This window comes from Tasmannia lanceolata, unplaced genomic scaffold (genome assembly GCF_043159265.1).
Source record: "Tasmannia lanceolata isolate RefF3 unplaced genomic scaffold, GAP_Taslan_0.1 ptg000015l, whole genome shotgun sequence".
Taxonomy (NCBI): Eukaryota; Viridiplantae; Streptophyta; class Magnoliopsida; order Canellales; family Winteraceae; genus Tasmannia; species Tasmannia lanceolata.
In genome coordinates this window covers 32619219-32638634 of record NW_027518692.1, presented here as the reverse complement: position 1 = coordinate 32638634, position 19416 = coordinate 32619219, and the positions used below count along the sequence as shown (strand labels likewise).

Below are 19416 nucleotides of genomic sequence, written 5' to 3'. Positions count from 1 at the left end.
TGCCACGTCAGATTCCCGGAAAACCTTTTCTTTTCCTTTCCCAGGAAAACAAGTGAACAGAGCCTGAGGGAAATCCAAAGGAAAACGAGTGCATGGAAAAGTATGTGAAAAGGTTGAATGAAACTTTTGAATTAAAAGGGTGAGAAACTAATGAAAGTCTTTCTCAACTCAACTAAGTCTTTGTCCCAAACTAGTTGATGTCGGCTACTGAATCCTTTAGAAAATTTTCATGAAGAAAACTAGTGAAAGTCTTTCTTGGAGGAAATTTAGTTGTGTAGAGATCCTATGGGTGGCCTAATGGGATGTTACTCGATATGGAAATATTGATTCTTGGTTTGTTTCAAGAATTGGGAGCATCTTAATGGTTATGGGTTGCTTCTTGAAAACAAGAAGAGGTGGTTTTCTTGGTTAAAACTTAAAAGTATGGTTGGAAGTGAGACGGGTTCTTGAAGAATCTAAGAAAGGGTGGTAAAAGAATCAAGAAATGGTCCCTTGGGTGGTGGGTGAAGTGCTTGGATGGTTCAAGAAAAATATGGTCAATTAGAGATTGGATGGTGAGAAAGTGTAGGGTGGTTGGTGGTTCTTGATATTCAAGAAGCTCTCGGGTGTTGGTTGGGCGATTTTGGAGGTGGTCTTGGCTGGCTAATTTAGAAGAGTATTATGGGTTGTCAATCGTTGAGGTTAAGAAGGATTAAACAGGAAGGCTTATGAGGTAGTTTCGGCTGAGTTTTGGGGGACTTTGGGCATAAATCTTGGTTGTTGCTGAAAGCTGTTGGGTTGGTGAAAATGCACTGATTGTTGGAAGGAAGTTGCGGCAAATCTGGGCTACAAGGGCTGGAGTTTTGAAGGTTGGTTTAAATTGGGTGATGGGGCTGAATCAAAAAGCTGCAGAAGGCTTTCAGGGAGATCGGAATGGGAACGATATCACTGTTTTGCGACTGAGCAAAGGTGAGCAGAAAGGTGATGAATCTCCGAAGCATTCGTTCCTGGGTTTGGAAAGGGACGGAGAGGGGAGAACGTGAATGTAAAGAGGATGGAGTGAGGGGAGAACATGAAGAGAACAAAGAGAAGGGAAACTGTAAACCATGAATCCAATGTCATGGTGAATCAATCCTCATCCTGTGGAGAGATAAAATTCCGCGCCAGAAGATAAACCCAAAAAATTCAGGACTATTCCATCGAATATCTTACTAGAGTAGTAAAGGAACAACATTCTGCTATATGATTTTCATCACGACTTTCATCTAGGAGCGAAAAGGGTGAAAAACTAATCCTGAAAAGCCTAAGAAACGCAACCTAATAGTTACGACGAAAAAAGAAACTCTTGGAACAAGAACAATTGATTCTCACAAAACCCGCTGTTTGCAGGGGAAAATAGTCAAGCTCACGGTGCTTGTCGCAGTTTTCGGATTCCTTTTGCCTGTTTTTTTCCCCCAGAAGTGAAAAAAATGGCTGCAGACAGTCATAAAATCACATGGTTATAAATAACCTAAAGGCAGGGTTCAGAACATGACAACCCAGGATTTCACATTATATATTTAGTACAAGGGTTTTACTAGGAAATTTCGTGGAAAACCATTTCGCGGCTCACTTTTGCAAGAGAGAACAGGCCACCTACGATGAATTAAATGAATAAGACAAAATCTTCTACAAGGTGGCTGTTCTCTCCGGCTAAAGTCAGCCGCAAAATGGCTTTCCGCGAAAATCCCTAGCAAATCCCATAGTATAAATATAGATATCCCAGATACAAGCCCATTCCGTAACTTATATTGTAATCTCTCTGAAAAAAAATGCATCACGGATCAATGTTAAAAACAGCAAAATAAAGCTTCTTAGGAGTACCCAACCCTGAAGGAAAAATGAAGTTCCCAGCCAATGTATATTGACTAGCAGTCTAGAAAGAGAAGCTATGTATGTTCTTTAGCTCAACATATTCTTCCAGTAAAAGGGTTTTCCACTACAAAGTCTTCCAACAGTTCAGAAGGCCCATAGATATTCAAGTAAAAAGAACAAGGACAGAGATGACGACAAACTCATTGAATTTAAATAGCAGATATGGTATGTGACAGAAATGAAAGACTCGCACTGAGCTTTTCTTCTTCCAAGTCACAACAGATTCCATGAAGAAACATTGTCACAGTGATCATGTGATGCGAGAGTTTAGAAGCTGCAAAGCTTGTACAGAAACGGAAATCATGAGAAATATGAAAAGGCTTAATATTGCTCAACTTTAAAGGTCAACATGAAGAACCTTCTCGCAAAAAAATGTGACAATGATAGGCCCCACCATGTCTCCAACAACACATCCTGTGGAAAAGCAAATTGAGTATAACTTAGTGGTGAAAAGTAAGATTAATCATGTGCCATACTTGTAAAGAACTATGCTATCAAATAATAAACAATGAATGATGATTTTGTGTAATCATCTGTAGCAAATGTCCCAATGTAAGTGAATACATGGTTTTAAATTTCCACCGAAACAGATACGAAACAACCTAAAAGTTTCCATTTCACTCCCCACCGAAACAAAACTGAAATCGAAACTCATACCAAAATGAAAACTGTAAATGCATTAGTGGCATACCATATCCAAACGTATTATATAATTTTACATATATGAATTGCATGTGAAATGCCATGCACAGTGGCGGAGCCAGGAATTGACACTTGGGGGGGCCAGATTAATTTACACAATGCATGCATTGGTCATTGGGGGGGGGGGGGGGCAGCTTACTAAATTTTTGTAATAAAATGGATTTTTCAATACCCTCAAAAGGGATTTTGCAAGTCGGGGGGGGGGCATGGCCCCCCTCAGGCTATATGTGCCTCCGCCCCTGGTCATGCATGTACTATGTATACATATTTATATGAATTACATGCAAAATATGGTATGCATTAAATTATCAAACATGCACGACAGTCACTATGTGTTTGATGTTATCAAACCTAAGCGTGTATTTGTGCTTATTCTAGCATTTTCTAAAATTTCACCTAATAATTCTATCATTTGCTTATGTTTCTATACATTTTCATGATTTTACAAGATTTCCAGCAAAATTTCCAAACAAAATCGAAATGCTTCTGCTTCCGTGGTAACCGAAACCAAAAAGTAAAATTTCCATACAAAATCGAAATGTTTCCGTTTCAGTGGTAACCGAAACCAAAATTTAAAACCATGAGTGAATACACTATGTCCAATCTAAAACATTGGTTGGATTACACTTGGGTGGTCTCAGGTAGTTGTCACCAACAGATTTTAATGATCAATTGTGCTGAAACCCAACGTAACCATTAAATCCTAAAATGCAATATGGTTCTTGGTGAACCACAACTTGTTCTTCCCCACTGTACACATGCCACACCTGTATGGTGATCGGAAGTATTGAAATGGGGGACCTTAAGGAAAAATTTGCAGCGGCCAAATAGTTGTATGACCATTGCTCATGTTTCCCGTATTTGTTCTAAAATGTCCATCTGTAGACCGCTAAATGCATGGTTAAGTCCAATTGCTGGAACTTTTTTTTTCTTAATTTTGTGGAGACCATTGCTCATGTTTCCCGTATTTGTTCTAAAATGTCCATCTGTAGACCGCTAAATGCATGGTTAAGTCCAATTGCTGGAACATTTTTTTTTCTTAATTTTGTGGAGACCACTTTGAGACCTCCTACTGATGACCGAAGCCGTCCTCTAAAAAGATGGATTCACTACTATGAGCTTTATAAAATTAATAGCAAAACCCATCAGCCCCTACATAAAAAAACGACGGCAAAAATGCAAAGAAGATTAACTTATAGCAACATATTCTGCTTTTACATGGACTTTGTATGAGAAAAACTAATTGTATTATTTTGATGAATATATGAATGTTAGAGGCATGCTTACCAATCCATTGCCCTATTGAAGGAGAGAAAACAATGGCACCAAACCCTGCTCCGACAGATGCAAAAACTAGCGATGCAAAGCACTTGACAGTTGTACCAAAAATCCTATTTCTAAGAAGCTTAATTTGTTCCGCTTGGTCGACCTGTTCGTTGCGATTAGTGATAGAAGAAAAGAATCGGTATATGTCAATTCCAACTTGGACGAGCCATTGTGCAGCCACTCCTAACAAATGTCCTGTTAAACAATATGGGACACAAGCAATGAGAGACCTAGAGCTTAAAATCAAGTAGCTAAAACACTAGTAATCATCACTGAAAGAAGATTAACCTCTGAAAGTTGTTCTGCTGACACAATAGAAGTACCATAATGTAGGCATCCCCCTTTCGGCCTTGCGCGTGGATGATTTACAAACATCTGAATATATCAACTCAAACTCTAAGTTGCTTGAAAAAATTAATCATTTAGAATAGTAAAAAGAAGAATTCAAGCAGCTGACTATGGTCCTCTAGCATTAAATCTGTGCTATAACAATTGTTAATATATATATATATATATATATATATATATATATATATATATATATATATAGCTAAGTTAGCTACACCGGCGGTGTAGCTTCACTTTCCTCATATGAGGAAAGTGAAGCTACACCGCCAGTGTAGCTAACTTAGCTACACCGCCGGCTTAAAATACAATGGGCCCACATTGTTTTGGTGATCCAAAGAATTCATTTGATTGGCCCTCACATAGATAGGATGTCCACCAAAAATCAGCTCCATAGGATCATCCCAACCCTACGATTTGTGGAGGCAAAAATGAACGTGTAAAAACCTTCACAAATTTGTCCATTTTTGCCTCCACAGTTTGAAGGGTTGGGATGATCCTATGGAGCTGATTTTTGGTGGACACCCTATCTATGTGAGGGCCAATCAAATGAATGGTTTGGATCACCATAACAATGTGGGCCCATTGTATTTTAAGCCGGCGGTGTAGCTAAGTTAGCTACACCGGCGGTGTAGCTTCACTTTCCTCATATATATATATATATACTTTAATGTTATCAGCACAACCATATTTTGATATTTGCACAAACCCTGCTCTCTTTTCTTCTTTAATTGGCTCACGGAGCTATTTGGGAAATTTAATAACCTTTTGACAGCTCTTTAAATACTATAAGACAAGATGGTTTGTAAAAATATCAAAATATGGTTGTGCTGATATCATATATATACCGCATGACCATCTCAGTATATATATATAACACAAGCAGTGCAGCTTAAAAAACATCAATTTTCTGCTTGAATTTTGACAATAAAGAACCAAAAACTGTGGCAAATTTTGAGTTGGATATGCATCACATGGAGAATATGTGACATTTGAACAAGTTACATATGCAACAACTGTGGCAATCACTTTAAAAAGGTGCAAGCCACAGTTGCAAAAAATGTACCTATCAAGCAATCCCACATTCATTGCTACAGGTTTCAGAGTAAAAGTTTATTTACCAAGTCAGCAAATTGAACAAATTGAAAGAAACGAAAATTGGAATGCATAATTATAAACAAAAACTTATGTAACCGGTTGCAATTTCCAAAATTAAAAAGGGTGGCCTAGTGCATGAGGCTCCCGCCATTGCGGGGTCTGGGAAGGTCTAGATGTGCGCAGCCTCACCCCTGCTTTGCAGAGAGGCTGTTTCCATGACTCGAACCCGTGACCACCAGGTCACAATTGAGCAACCTTACTGTTGTGCCAAGGCTTGCCCTCTCCACAATTTTTTTTGTATAATTTTCAAATTTAAATAAACAAATTTTTATTGTATAATTTTCAAAAAAATCTAAACAACATGCTGTCTCTTTATTTTGCCCTGAAAATATTGTCAGCCGACGCGAAGAGCAAATACCCTCGATCGCTCACAGCTGGACTGGACCAGGACCCACCAGAGGTTTGTCGTCCAAGTAAAATGCTGAAGAGAAAAATATACTATGCGTGATTTTCCATAGAAGGGCAATACATTTAATGTTGTCATGTTTGTAGAAAACAATCCAATGACTTGATCCTATTGAGTTCTTCTAAACCCACTTAACAAGTTTTTTCAGTAAACCCCTGGTAATTGAGAGAGGGAGAGAGAGATTTGTAGAAAACCACACAATCATTTGATCCCAGTGAGCTCCTGTAAACCCACTTACACAATACGCTGTTTCTGCAAACCCCTGGTGATTTAGAGAGAGAGAGGAGGGTGTTTTGGTTCCAGCTTCCAGTTTTTCAATGACAAAATCTAAAATGATTTGGTATTTTAAATAAATAAATCAAAGTTTCCATGCGTTGTCAAGTTGATAGCTCTAGCAACTTGGACATGTGGCATCGTGTACATATGTCGTGATGCCCTGGACGGTAACGCACTCATGTATTCCTAGCAGAACTCAATAAATAAAGCCAAGAGTATCATCACTAAAATATAAAAAGAGAAGTTCACGCACAGTTACACACACCATGAATCCAAAACACGCTACTTTGAAGTTCAAGGACAGTATACTAGATAGGTTTTTTGTGCTTTAACAAGTCAGTACCATGAAGTCCCCCAGATCTTGATAATGTAGGTAAGATCTGACCCATCTTTCAGATTACTGCTGTTTTTTTTCTTTTCTTTGTTTGAGGCCATCTTGTCCCCTTCTCCCCATCCCCCATACTTGAGCCTCTTGTTATTTTATCAACAGAACTCTACATTCCATCATCACTTGGAAAAAGATTGAAGTTAATGTTTGCAATAGAAGCCCTTAATTTGGTAAATCATTGCACCTGTCTATCATTTTATACTTGACAGGTTGAATATTCCAAATGTGAAGGGTGGTTGACATTTGGAAATATGCCATGGCTACCGGAGGAACAAATTCATAAACCTAGAAGCTGAAGATAAGGGTTCCATTGCCCAAGTGCTCATAATTGCAGGACCCTTAACAAAATTTATTGGGATAAAAGTGAACCAATCACAAACGCAATGGGAAGGATGAAGAATCGTAGCACGCTCCAGCTTATACATTATAATCACAATTAGGAACTGATTCTCACAACTGGGTGAGCCCTCAACATCTCTCCCCTCCGTCCCTCCCTCTTGACAAAATTGTCCACCAGCGGATTCATCTTACTCCAACAACCTTGGAACAAGGTGTTTTAAATTTCGATTTCGGTCTCCATGGAAACGGAAATGTTTCGGTGTCGTTTGGAAATTTCAGTGGAAATCTTGTAAAATCACAGAAACATATGCAAATGATAGAATTTAAAGATGAAACTTCGGGAAATACTAGACTAAGCACAAATACGCTCTTAGAAAACCACAACGTAAACAAGACAATCATCCATAATGGTTTAAAAGCATCAAAGTATCGAACACCTAGTGACATGCACTGATATAGTATACTACTTTACACTTGAGATTTTGGTTTGTGTATTTTGGTTGTTTCGGTGGGGATGAAAACGGAAACATTTCGATCGTTTCTTGTCAGTTTCGGTGGAAATTTAAAACCATGCCTTGGACGTTGGAGCTACTACGATCTAGGACTTCCCCAACTGGACCACTCACCTCCAAGAAAAATCATCATTTTTGTGGTACTTTGGACATCTGAAACATGGATCTTACTGATCATTTGTGGCATTAAGTAAGTCCAACAGGTGCTAAGGCATGACCTACCTTACAAGGGTGCAAGACTAGCTTATAAGCAAATCCACATTTGAGAAATAATAAACTGAATGTCATACTCTAAACTGTGACATTTGGTGTACATCCAACACGAGATCGGCATAAGAATCCTCCTCCATTTGGCATTTGGGTGGTTGCTTTTCCCTATAAGTGTAACCAACCCAAATATAGAACCCTGCCAAGTATGATTACATAATAAGAACTGGTGATTGACTACATCAATAGCTGAAATCTATGTTTCACGGATACAATTACAATTTACGGGTATCGAAATCCAACACGGTATCAAGTGTTGAATTTGATATGCCCAGAAAAAAGAAGAAGAAGGATTCGTGAATTTAAAAGCACTGATGTTTTTACCAAGCCCTTGAGCAAAGCTAAGCTAAATGATGTTTGTAACAAGCTAGGAACGCATGATATATATATATTCCAGCTTGAGGGGGAGTGTTAGAAGTGTTAGAACTTAGAAGTGTGTGTATGTGCCTAAGGGCAACTTAGTCATTGTACTCTTTATCTCCTTATATAAATACATAAGTGAGGGAGAGCTATCCCTAACTCACTCATTATCTCTTGTCTCTTCTCTCTCAACAAGTCATTTACTGTGCACATATGATATTAGTATAACTGGAATGATCCTAGAATTTATAGAAAAGAAAGAGCCATTAAAGGGGATAAGTAAAATGACAAGTTATCACATTAGGTAACAAAACCATCTCCATGAGGCAAGAGTATCTTTTCTTCCCCATTAAATATGCGATGCAATAGAAATGTTTATTTCTTAGTTCCAAAGTTCTTTTTCTAAAAACAAATCTTTCCTAGCCACAATAAATATACTGGTTAATCATTCCCAGTCATCTATGATATATGATCTTCAAAATGCATCACGTTGTACAAGAAAAAAAATGCTTTAAACATATATTCGAAGCCTCATGAAGGCCCAGTACCTTTAAGAAGCTTCCATGCCATCCGGTGTGAAACATAATGGACGGCAAGTCTTTCCAGCACCCTTCTAGTAGTTACAACAGCAGTCTGAAAATCAAAATGAAAAAATTTCAGGTACTTTTCTATTTCAAGAATGATACAGAATTAAAATAACCATGAAGGTTAATATAGAAGAATCACCAACTTATGATTCTTATGGAAAAGGGCAAGAAAATAGTATTTGAAATATAGAAAATGACATTACACAAAGCAAAAAGGAAGAGACAGAATTTTGGTGGATCAAGATTTAGAGAGAACTGTAAATACATAAAAATAGGAAACAATGAGTTTAGATGGAAGGAGATGAAAGATGCACCAGTAAGTAAACCCCCTAAACACGGAAACATAGATGAACGTATAAAACTGACCAATACAAGGTTAGTTGAAGATAAGAAACTTGGGTTAGTACTTAAAGTCAACCATTTATAGGAAATGAAAAGTTCTGATTTTGTCAGAAGAAACTAATAATGAATATATTTTTTGAGTGGAAGTTAATAACAAATGATGAAAACCAAGAATAAAACACTTGCAAGAAAAAGAAATTCATGACTGGTGGTTTGACATCAATAACATGAGACTGGCATCTCCTCATATCAGAAATTAAATTGTAACTCCTTAATCTGTTATTATAGTTCGAATTTGAGATATATATATATATATAGAGGAAAAGGATTGTACGCTCGAGTGTACCAAGCTTATGGTACGCTCGAGTGCCCAATCACATGTGGACCCACTTTGTTAGCATGATCCAAAGCATTCATTTGAAAGGCCCTTACATAGATGGGGTGTTACCAAAAATCAGCTCCATAGGATCATCCTAACCCATCCATTTGTGGAGGTCAAAATGGACAGACACTGTGTGTCCACAAATCTGCCCATTTTTGCCCTCCACTTTTGGAGGGGTTAGGATGATTCAATGGAGCTAATTTTTGGTACACACCCTATCTATGATAAGGCCTTGCAAATGAATGCTTTGGATCACCACAAAAAATGTGGGACCCATGTGATTGGGCACTCGAGCGTACCATAAGCTTGGTACGCTCGAGTGTACAATCCTTTTCCTCATATATATATATATATATATATATATATATATATGAGAAAACGGTTCCTACACACATGTGTAGATAAGTTATCTACACACTAGCATAAAATACAGTGGGGCCACATTATTTGGGTGATCCAAACCATTCATTTTTAAGGCCCTCACATAGATAGGGTGTCCACAAAAAATCAGATCCATAGGATCATCCTAACCATTCGAATTGTGGAGGCAAAAATTGGACTAATTTGTGAAGGTTTAAAGACATCCATTTTACCTCCACAAATCGTAGGGTTGGGGTGATCCTATGGATCTGATTTTTTGTAGACACCCTATCTATGTGAGGGCCTTTAAAATGGATGGCTTGGATCACCCAAACAATGTGGGCCCCCACTATATTTTAAGCTAGTGTGTAGAGAACTCTCTACACATATGTGTAGGAACCGTTCTCTCTCTCTCTCTCTCTCTCTCTCTCTCTCTATATATATATATATATATATATATATATATATATATATATATATATATATATATATATATATATATATATATATATATATAGAGAGAGAGAGAGAGAGAGAGAGGAAAGTGAAGCTACACCGCCGGCTCAAAATACAATGGGCCCACATTGTTTTGGTGATCCAAACCATTCATTTGATTGGCCCTCACATAGATAGGGTGTCCACCAAAAATCAGCTCCATAGGATCATCCCAACCCTTCAAACTATGGAGGCAAAAATGGACAAATTTGTGAAGGTTTTTACACGTTCATTTTTGCCTCCACAAATCGTAGGGTTGGGATGATCCTATGGAGCTGATTTTTGGTGGACACCCTATCTATGTGAGGGCCAATCAAATGAATTCTTTGGATCACCAAAACAATGTGGGCCCATTGTATTTTAAGCCGGCGATGTAGCAAAGTTAGCTACACCGGCGGTGTAGCTTCACTTTCCTCATATATATATATATATATATATATATATATATATATATATATATATATACATTTTTTATGACATAGGATATCCCCACCCCATTTTAGGGCTATATATACATATCTGTAACTTATTTGGTACAACATCATTGAGTTTTTGCTGTAGCTTCATTTTCTGTTCTATGCACAGAGTGTGTTATTTATTTATCAAATATTGTAATATTAATGAATCATCACAACAGCATCAGAGCTTATGGCCCCCAAAAGTATATATCACACAACAATCTGACATTTTTACTATCAGATTCAATGATTTTATTAGACTGGCCAATTCGTTTTGATTTTCAGTGGTACTACTATAGTCTATAGTTTATTACCATGCATTGTCACTAGTTTTACAACTGAGATTTAACTCTGATTTCAGTTTATGAGAACAGAAAACCAGTTTTCCAGATGCCATAAAGTTCTAAATTATGCCAACACTCAACAGCCTTAATGTAAGTCCTACACCGAAAAATCGGACATCTAATGATGCAGCACAGTGGATTAAGATTTCATTATTGTGCTGAAATCCGAAATTCACAACCGAAATTTTAAAATTTTGTCCGAAATTATAAGATTTACACCGAAACCGAAATTTTGTTTTTGGCTGAGGCCGAAATTTCAGTAATTTCGGCTGAAATTTTGGAAAAATAAAAATAAAAAATTACATTTCCCCGAAATTTCAGCCAAAATTTTGGATTCTGGCCGAAATTTCAGATTTAGTTGGTTTCCGTGTCGGGCCCAACCGAAATCTGAAATTTCGGTATTTCGACCAAAATTTAAAACCATGATTAAGAATTACTGTTGTGTGTTACGATGTAGCTTTTGAAGTAGCCAACATGAAAGAACCGATAAGCGACTGACCTCACGAAATATCTGCTTCAAAGACTTTTTCAAGGGAACAACCAAATCTACTGGATGCTCTTGTGGAGCATCTTCTTCAAGGAAATCCTCATCATCTGCTTCGATATGTGTACGAGGCTCCAAAAGAGGCAAAAAAGACAGTAATAAGGACCTCAACGATGTTATTGCGAGGGACTTTAGTCCAAAAGCTGAGAATAAAGGTTTCATTTCTATATGGTATTCCTTGGTACTGTATTTGATAGAATCATTTTGGAAGAAATTTTCAGAAGCACTGCGTAGACTAGCAATGGGATCATCGGTCCATGATGCGCCAGCATCGCAAACTGAAATTCCACCATCACTGAAATGTAACAGAAAAAAAAAACAGGTAAGAGTCAACAAAAATGAATGGAGTGTCAATGAAGAATGAATATTTCCACAAAAGGGATTGACAAAATCAGTTTAGACTTTAGATGCAAGTAGGTCAGACAGCTGGTCACATAATGACTTCAAATACTAACAAAAACAGGTGCTCACTAATCATACATGCCACCATTCAAAAAAAAACAAAAAAAAACCTAATCATACATGCCAACTTCCCAAGAAACATGTATTCAAATGGTCTATGAGGGGAAGGCAGTGAAGGCCCAAAACAATGCACTAAAGTTATGCTCTAAACTTTAACCGTCATGAGGATAATATGAATTCAATCGAGTACTATTCACCATTGGCATTGTTACTTGGCATCAATCTAGATGCTAAATGTTGAAAATCCCCGAGATTTGTTGCGTCGTAAGTGAGAAAGGCTTGAAAGGGGATTGAGGAAGATATGAAGTATTCTTAAAAAAAGGGAGATGATATTTTCACCCCCCTGCATTACTCATGCACTCCCCTTGTAAGGTGATTTGACGTGAACAATGTGCAATAACGCTTTTTGACGTCAAATCACCTTATAAGGGGAGCGCATGCGTAATGCGGGGGGGGGGGGGGGGGGGGGTGGAGGGGTGGAAAATATCATCACCCAAAAAAAAGTTCAAGACGAATGAAAATTTACAAATACAAGGTACGATTGATAGTTCTACAAAGAATTGGGCTAGTCTGAGATAAATATAACTAGATCATAACCCCTTTTTGATTCTACACAAAATGACAATGATCAGTGACTTAAAAACCTGGAAAATGTGAGTGAAATGCCTAGTAGTAAACGAGAAGGGAGATTGCCAACTTTGATATTACAAAGGAAAAAAGAGATTTGACATGGTGAAGGTTAGTAATGTATGGGCAAGAGCCTCTATATGACAAATTAACAGTGACATAAGACTTGAGAAGCAAAAAAATAACAAATACAGGCTTGCCAGCCACCACTACAGGGTCCAACACTGCAGCTTGATGACACTACGTAGTGTTAGACGGCTCCAATTGGCTTATTATGTGAATACAGAAATAAAAGTAGAAATCTATCCTTGTTTTTCACTCTCTGAGATAACGAGGGGTTGCAGTTCAATACACAATTTTGGTCACTTAGCATTTTGGAGCATTGACTCAGCTCCTTTAAATTATCATGTAGGCCCTTAGGGACCAGCATGTTTTGTCACATATTCAAGTTTTTAGGAGGAAAGAAAAGGCTAAAGGCGCTGTGAGGTGTGATTTCTTGGGGATCCGTAGCATTCATAGCAAGAAAGATCTGTGTATTTGTTAGTTTTTTATTTTACAAGGCACGGTGGAATGTTATGGTGTATATGAGGTAGTTACAAAGTAGTTATTGTATGGTTAATTATTTTACGGATGTTGTGTAAGTTACTGATTATGTGTCATGTAAGTGGCCAAATATGCTAGTGATGTAGCAGTGCTCTTGTACTTGTCTTTAACTAATTGTTTATCAATAACAATGCAGAGAATTTTACCATCAACATAAAGAAACTTATGTTTCAGGAGAGTCATGGTTCCTCTCGAATTGAACCGTTAGGAGATCCAGCTGCCTCAAATCAACCTCTCTCCCCTCTTTTCCTATCTTTTTCTTTGTTTATTCGTGTTAAGGCCATTTAGGCACATAACAGATACCAACCCATCAGTGAGTGACCCAGTCTCATTCTATTCACAATCCAACTAAACAAACCACCAATACAAAGATCATCCCTGGACATACTACTGATATCTGAGTATCAAGACTATCAAATACCCCAAACTGAGAGACTGTTATGAACCCGAATCATTTTGCAACGTGATTGATCTTCTTAGAAGGAAGATCAGACTCTTGACCCACTTTAAGCGAAAGGTGAGTCCTTTGTGTGCAAGAACATAATTTCAGGGAAAATTTCTTCATTTCCTTGAAAAATAATACTTAAAAATGTTATTTATACCAGATGGGAAACCCACTTGGCAGCCACTTGACCACTTCCTCTAAAACTCCTACCCAAGCCAATCTAGATATTGTAACCCTCCTACCCATACCAAACAACTAGAAAGCAAAGTCCAAAAATTATAAAAATCCAAACTAATTTATTTCATTCTAAGAGAGACCCATCTAGGCACCTAACAGAACCCAGTTTGGAAACAACTTAATATTGCCAAATGCTTTAATCTCATGTTATTTTCTATCCAAACAAGCAGAAAAAAAGAAAGAAAAAAGACCCAACTTTAAAGCAGGAAAAATAACAAAAGGGGTTCAAAGAATATACCCAAATAAGAACCTAGAAGCGAAAGGTCTTCCTGCAGAAATAGAAGCAGCAGCAGCAGAAGCAGCAACAGTGGCTGAAAATAAACCGTAAGAGTGAAGGGCTTGGCTTGAAAAATTGGGATTTTTCTTCAAAAGATCCAACAACAGAGCTATTCCTGCCATTTCTCAGAACTTCACCCTCAAAGAAACGCAAAGGATTTTGTTCTCAGAGCACTTTTCATGAGAGGATCATTGAAACTAAGTCTAATAATCAGAAATCTATAAAGTGGGCTTTTGAAATTAGGTTAGATGTGAAGGAAAGATGAAATCAGAAAATTGAAAAATTGGATTTTGGGGCTTAGATGAAAAATTATCGTTTAAGTCTTGGAAGGGAAGGGAAGATGCGAGTGGGAGGAGCTACCAGTTGAAGGTGAGCCTCTTGGAAAGAAGGAACGGCTTGTAAGAACGTTCTTTCTTTTTTTATTACATAAGGCTTAAAATAGGCTAATGATATTCCCATTACCATTTTTTGATAATGACATGAACTCACCTTGTCTTTTAGTGTTTTAAGTAAGGGGTGCAACTTGGGTCGGGCTCAACCCGAACCCAATGGATTCAACCCCATATTAGCTCGGGTTGGGGTTAGGAAAAGCCAACCTGAATTAATTTCGGGTTGGGTTGGGTTGGGTTGGGGTTGAGACCTTGGCAACCTGAACCTAACCTCCGCCCTCTTATTTTATCATGATTTTCTTAGTGTTTGTTTTCTTTTCATGTATTTTTTTCAGTTTGGCCTTGAGTGAACTCGGACTCAACCCGACTGGATAGGTTAGATGGGTTGGGTTAGGGTTGAGAAATTTAGAGGCGAGTTGGGTTGCGGTTGACCATCCTCAACCCGATTCTCGGGTTGGATTGGTTTAGGGTTGAGGGAATGCTACTCAGGCTGGGTTAGGGTTTGGCCCCAACACGACCCAAGTTGCACCCCTAATTAAAAAGGAAAAGACAATGTGAATATGTCTCATTATCAAACCATGTTAGAAGGAAAAAGCTATTACAGTTCTTCCTCTTGACAAGAAAGAAAAAGCTTGTTAGAACTTTTCTTAATCATGAATAAATAGGGTGGTGATATTCCCACTACCTTATTTTGATAATGACACGAACTCAGTTTGTCTTTTATTGAATTTGATTCATTATCAATCCGTGATAGAAAGAAAAAGTTATTACAGTATCACGCATAAAAAATGATGATGACATTACCACTACCTTTTTAATAGTCAAACGAACTTGTCATTTATTATTTAAACAGCTATCAAAGGCTATTACAATTACCAAAAAGCTCGCAACAGCCTGTTAAAAAGGAAAGGATATGGTGAAATTGTCTCATTGTCAAAACATGGCAGCGCAAATATCATCAGTTAACGAGAAAATGGCTTAATAAAGTGAACAGTGCCATTAGAGACAAGGGATTTGTCTTCATTCACACGGTGGCTGCTGTCAGATGCAACAGACCATCCGTGAAATGCGTTCTGCAATGGACACTAGCAAATCCCTAGAGACAATAGAGTGCCATTGGGCATTTTTCAGGGTGTCTCTCTGAGAAGAGATTGAGACAGCTCCTACATAAAAAATTGCACGGTCCTAAAAGCATAAGAAAACAGATAGAGGAATATCTCATGACAAAACACCCTAGAACATAAGCAATCCCCGTACTGCTGTTGCTCTGTTTCAACAATATCCCAAAACACTGAAGAGACAAACTATTCTTGTGGCAACCTGTATGCATGGCACCCTTTTAACTTTTTTATGGGTTCCTGTGGATGGATCCACAAAATATTCAGAGCAGCATATTGCTCGGACAATTACACATTCAACCCATAATCGCAACGACCCAATTCCAAGGATATTATATGCTTAGACAATTGGACATTCAACCCGTAATCACAACGACCCAATTCCAAGGGTATTCTATACAGAAAGACGGATTTCACAACACCGGAAAATCCTCTTCTCAAATAGTGAAACCAAAGTTTACACTAGCCCAAGAACAACAACCAAAGTAGAAGAAGAACATTAACCAAATAAGATGTGCTTCAGTATATGAGAGAACAACAAAACATACAAGATAAAGAACAAAAAAAAAAAGAATGCTTCAAGAGGAAAGCTTGCACATAAGAGAGCTTCAATGAAGGTCTAGGTGGTGGAGAATCTCTACAAAAGTGAAGTTAAAGAGAATAGGGTTAGTCAAGGAAAGTAAAGAGAAGATAGCTTAGGTAAGTGGTAGTGGGTATGAGAAAGTGGTGTCTTAAATGCTTTGGGAAGTAGTGGGTTTGGAGTTCCAAGTAAAGGTTTGAATTTGAAATAGGTAGATAGTGGGAAAAGATGGAGCAAACATGTGTGGCTCACACATGTGCAAGCTAGGCAAAAAGACCAACATGCCCATGGACACAAAAGTACATATTTGCCCTCACTACAACACTCAAAATAAAAGTAAAATAAAGCTACCCAAAAAATACACTTTAAAATTTAACATATTCCCTTTCCCTCCTTCGTCGTTATCAAGTCCTTGGCCTTCATTTTCTTTAAATTGTTCATGGGCATTTGTTGTTAATGGTTCTAATGTCCGTATTATTTTCGAAAGACTGCATACATTGTTACTTTGCATAAATATGTTGATATACTGCATCCGAAGTACAAGTAAATTTTTATTCAGTATAATGTGCATTTTATTTAGAAAATCAAACATATTGAGGTGAATTGTCACTATGCAGGGCAAAACTACTTCCCTAGTTGAAAATTATTCAAATGGACAATCACCATTAGGTTCTTTTCTAAAGATCACTTTGAAGGACCTCATGTTGAAGTGATTAGGTCCATTGATTCAACGAGCAAACAGAAGTCCAATCCATCACCCTTGATCTATTAGGCATAGTTTATGGTTTTGCCAAGATGAAGCTAAACCATTGAGTTTTCTTTGGCCTCCAATCTAATGGATGAGATGTCCATTTTGGTCCACCAGATCAATGGTCCTGATTAAACTCACATGTGGGGGCCCACTGCCAATCACTAGGATTAAGGGTGATTATCTGGGAATGGGACTCCTAGAAATCTAGTTATGATTGGAGCATTGGAACATGCAGGCCAAGTTTGGCAACCATGAACTTTTTTCATGATAAATTTAGGGGGTGTTCCGCAACCATGATTAAAATAGTTTCTACGGATTTTCTAGGTGCGGAAATGAGAGAGCAACAAAAAAAACCCCAAAGATCTTATTTGGATGCATGGCCCTCTAAGCCTGTTTCCACAATTTCTCCTTTTTGAACGACTAAACAATGAGATTTCACGGAGCGACTCGGTATCCGCTTCTACATAATCTCGTTAATCCGCTTATGCCCAATTCTAACAGCAAGAATGAGAAGCCTTGCCGAACATGCCATTAGTTTCTCAAGTGGTGAGAGAGGAGTAGGGTGGTTAAAGGAGGAGAGATTTGAGAGGGCACGAATGAGTAGAGGTTGAGAAGTACAAGGAAAAAATCAATCATATTTTTGGAGTTCTTGGTTTCCTTGTTTTTCAGGCTTTTTCTCACCATCTACTTATTTGTGACCTATCAAATCTCTCCTCCCACCTGCCCCTACGCCTCTCTCACCACCGGAGAAACTTAATTTATCATTAAAAAAATTCATGGTTGCCAAACATGGACATAGTGCATATATTTATTTAGGGAAGGAAATGATTTCCTCATTGGGTCATTTTGAATCTTTTCCATGCCATATAATCTAGTCTTTAAAGTAACGAGCCATGGGTTGCAACTGGAACCACCTAAACTAGATTGAGGAGATGTTATTTTTAAGTCAGTGGATATTTCATCGGACGGTTGCCATATGTGGGGACCAATCCTTTGGCAACCACGAAAAATTATCTCATGGAACATTTGTGAGCCCAATTATGAGAGAAGAGCTGAAAAGAGGGAGTGGAAAGACTTGAGAGTAGAGTGAGAATGGGGAGAGCATGGAGAATCCCTACAAATAGTTAAAAAAAAGGAGAACAATTACCCTGCTTCAAATTGTTTTTTTTTACTGTTTTCAGGGGCTTTTCAAGCTCTCCTCACACCTTATGTATCTCCCTACCTGCACATATCTCATATTCTCATCTGTGGGCTCCCTAATATTTCATGGAAGAGGAATATTATTTCATAGTTGCCAAACATGCCCAAAGTGTCCAACACTGGTTCAATACCTAATACCCAATTTCTCACCATTCAAAAAACATGGAAATTGCATGTCATAACGTTTGATTGTGCATCATATATTTATAATTTGTAGACCAACAAGAGTAAACAAAACAGGAAAAGTAACTTAAATCTAATAACCATAATCATAAGAAAACTCAGATATGCCAACCATGGCACTAAGCACTTGAGATAAAACAAAAATGCTTCCCCCCAAGATGGTGATGATGAGTATTGCAGAAATTGGGTTCTTCAACAACTCCAAGATGGGCTGCAAGATGGTGTAAATAACTCCACTACTGACTGTAAGAATATACAAACCATATCTTCTCATATTGTCCCAAAACTCCTCCATCAGTGGCCCTTCAGGACCCAAAGCTAAGGCCTTTTGGTCATCAATCACTAAAACAAACATTGCTAAACCTACTGAGGCTGCACCAAAAAGCACCAACCTTGAAAACCCAGATGGGAAATCTTCTGAAAACTCTTCTTTTGGGGAAATTTTGGCATTGGGTGTAGATTCTAAGATGGGGAGCTTGGCTGAAGGCCATTTTTTTACATAAGGCCTTAAACCTGGTTTTGGGTGGGTTGTGTTTTGCTCTTGGGTGGATGTTGGTGATGGTATTGAAGGGTATTTTGGGTATGACCTGGTAGTGATGGAGAGAATATGAGGAGATTTGGGTGTTGGGATTGTGTTGGTGGACTGCCCTGGGAAGTAGAAGTGAGGGCTGAATGCCGAGGAATTCATTACTTTGTTCTTGATTTCAGAGCAGGACTTTGCCCTTTAAGAGATGTTTTTATTTTTTGGTAGGTTAGAGATGGGTTGTTGTGCCTTCGTCTCTCAGCAGTCTTGCCTTATCTAAAGCCTTATCTTGTTGTTCGTAAAACACCCTCACTTTTTTGAGAAAGTCCTCCCCCTCTTGTTGTTCCTAAAATACCCCTCTTTATTTGAGAAATCTCTCTCTCTCTCACACACACCATTTAACTGAACATTGAGGAAGATTACTCTTTGCGAGCCACGAAATAACTTTGTTTATCTTTGAAATGCAATTATTTTCTAGTATATAATTTAGAAGAGGAAGAGGCAGGTAAGAATGGAGGTTGGTAGGTTAACCCACTA

The 19416-nt window shown here is 38.0% G+C and overlaps 2 protein-coding genes across 2 annotated transcripts; both read right to left on the bottom strand.

The window, feature by feature from the left end:
- Positions 1-1849: 1849 nt before the first annotated feature.
- LOC143845412 (uncharacterized) lies at positions 1850-14559 on the bottom strand. The gene is made up of 6 exons (XM_077353736.1): positions 14097-14559; positions 11440-11779; positions 8521-8605; positions 4210-4296; positions 3883-4116; positions 1850-2307 (listed from the first exon to the last, which is right to left on the bottom strand). The coding sequence occupies exons 1-6, from the start codon at positions 14255-14257 to the stop codon at positions 2231-2233; spliced, it is 984 nt and encodes a 327-aa protein (XP_077209851.1). The 5' UTR covers positions 14258-14559; the 3' UTR covers positions 1850-2230.
- A 3788-nt stretch (positions 14560-18347) lies between these two features.
- Positions 18348-19172, bottom strand: LOC143845518 (uncharacterized). The gene has a single exon (XM_077353895.1). The coding sequence runs from the start codon at positions 19042-19044 to the stop codon at positions 18430-18432; it is 615 nt and encodes a 204-aa protein (XP_077210010.1). The 5' UTR covers positions 19045-19172; the 3' UTR covers positions 18348-18429.
- Positions 19173-19416: the final 244 nt, after the last annotated feature.

Bases quoted from the DNA above. Each gene is read 5' to 3' on its own strand.
- LOC143845412 (XM_077353736.1), bottom strand. From the start codon at position 14,257: ATGGCAGGAATAGCTCTGTTGTTGGATCTTTTGAAGAAAAATCCCAAT. The intron at 11,780-14,096 runs GTATATTCTTTG...GTTACATTTCAG, and splicing joins GCTTCTAGGTTCTTATTTGG to TGATGGTGGAATTTCAGTTT. The intron at 8,606-11,439 runs GTCAGTCGCTTA...TTTGATTTTCAG, and splicing joins TGAAGCAGATATTTCGTGAG to ACTGCTGTTGTAACTACTAG.
- LOC143845518 (XM_077353895.1), bottom strand. From the start codon at position 19,044: ATGAATTCCTCGGCATTCAGCCCTCACTTCTACTTCCCAGGGCAGTCC.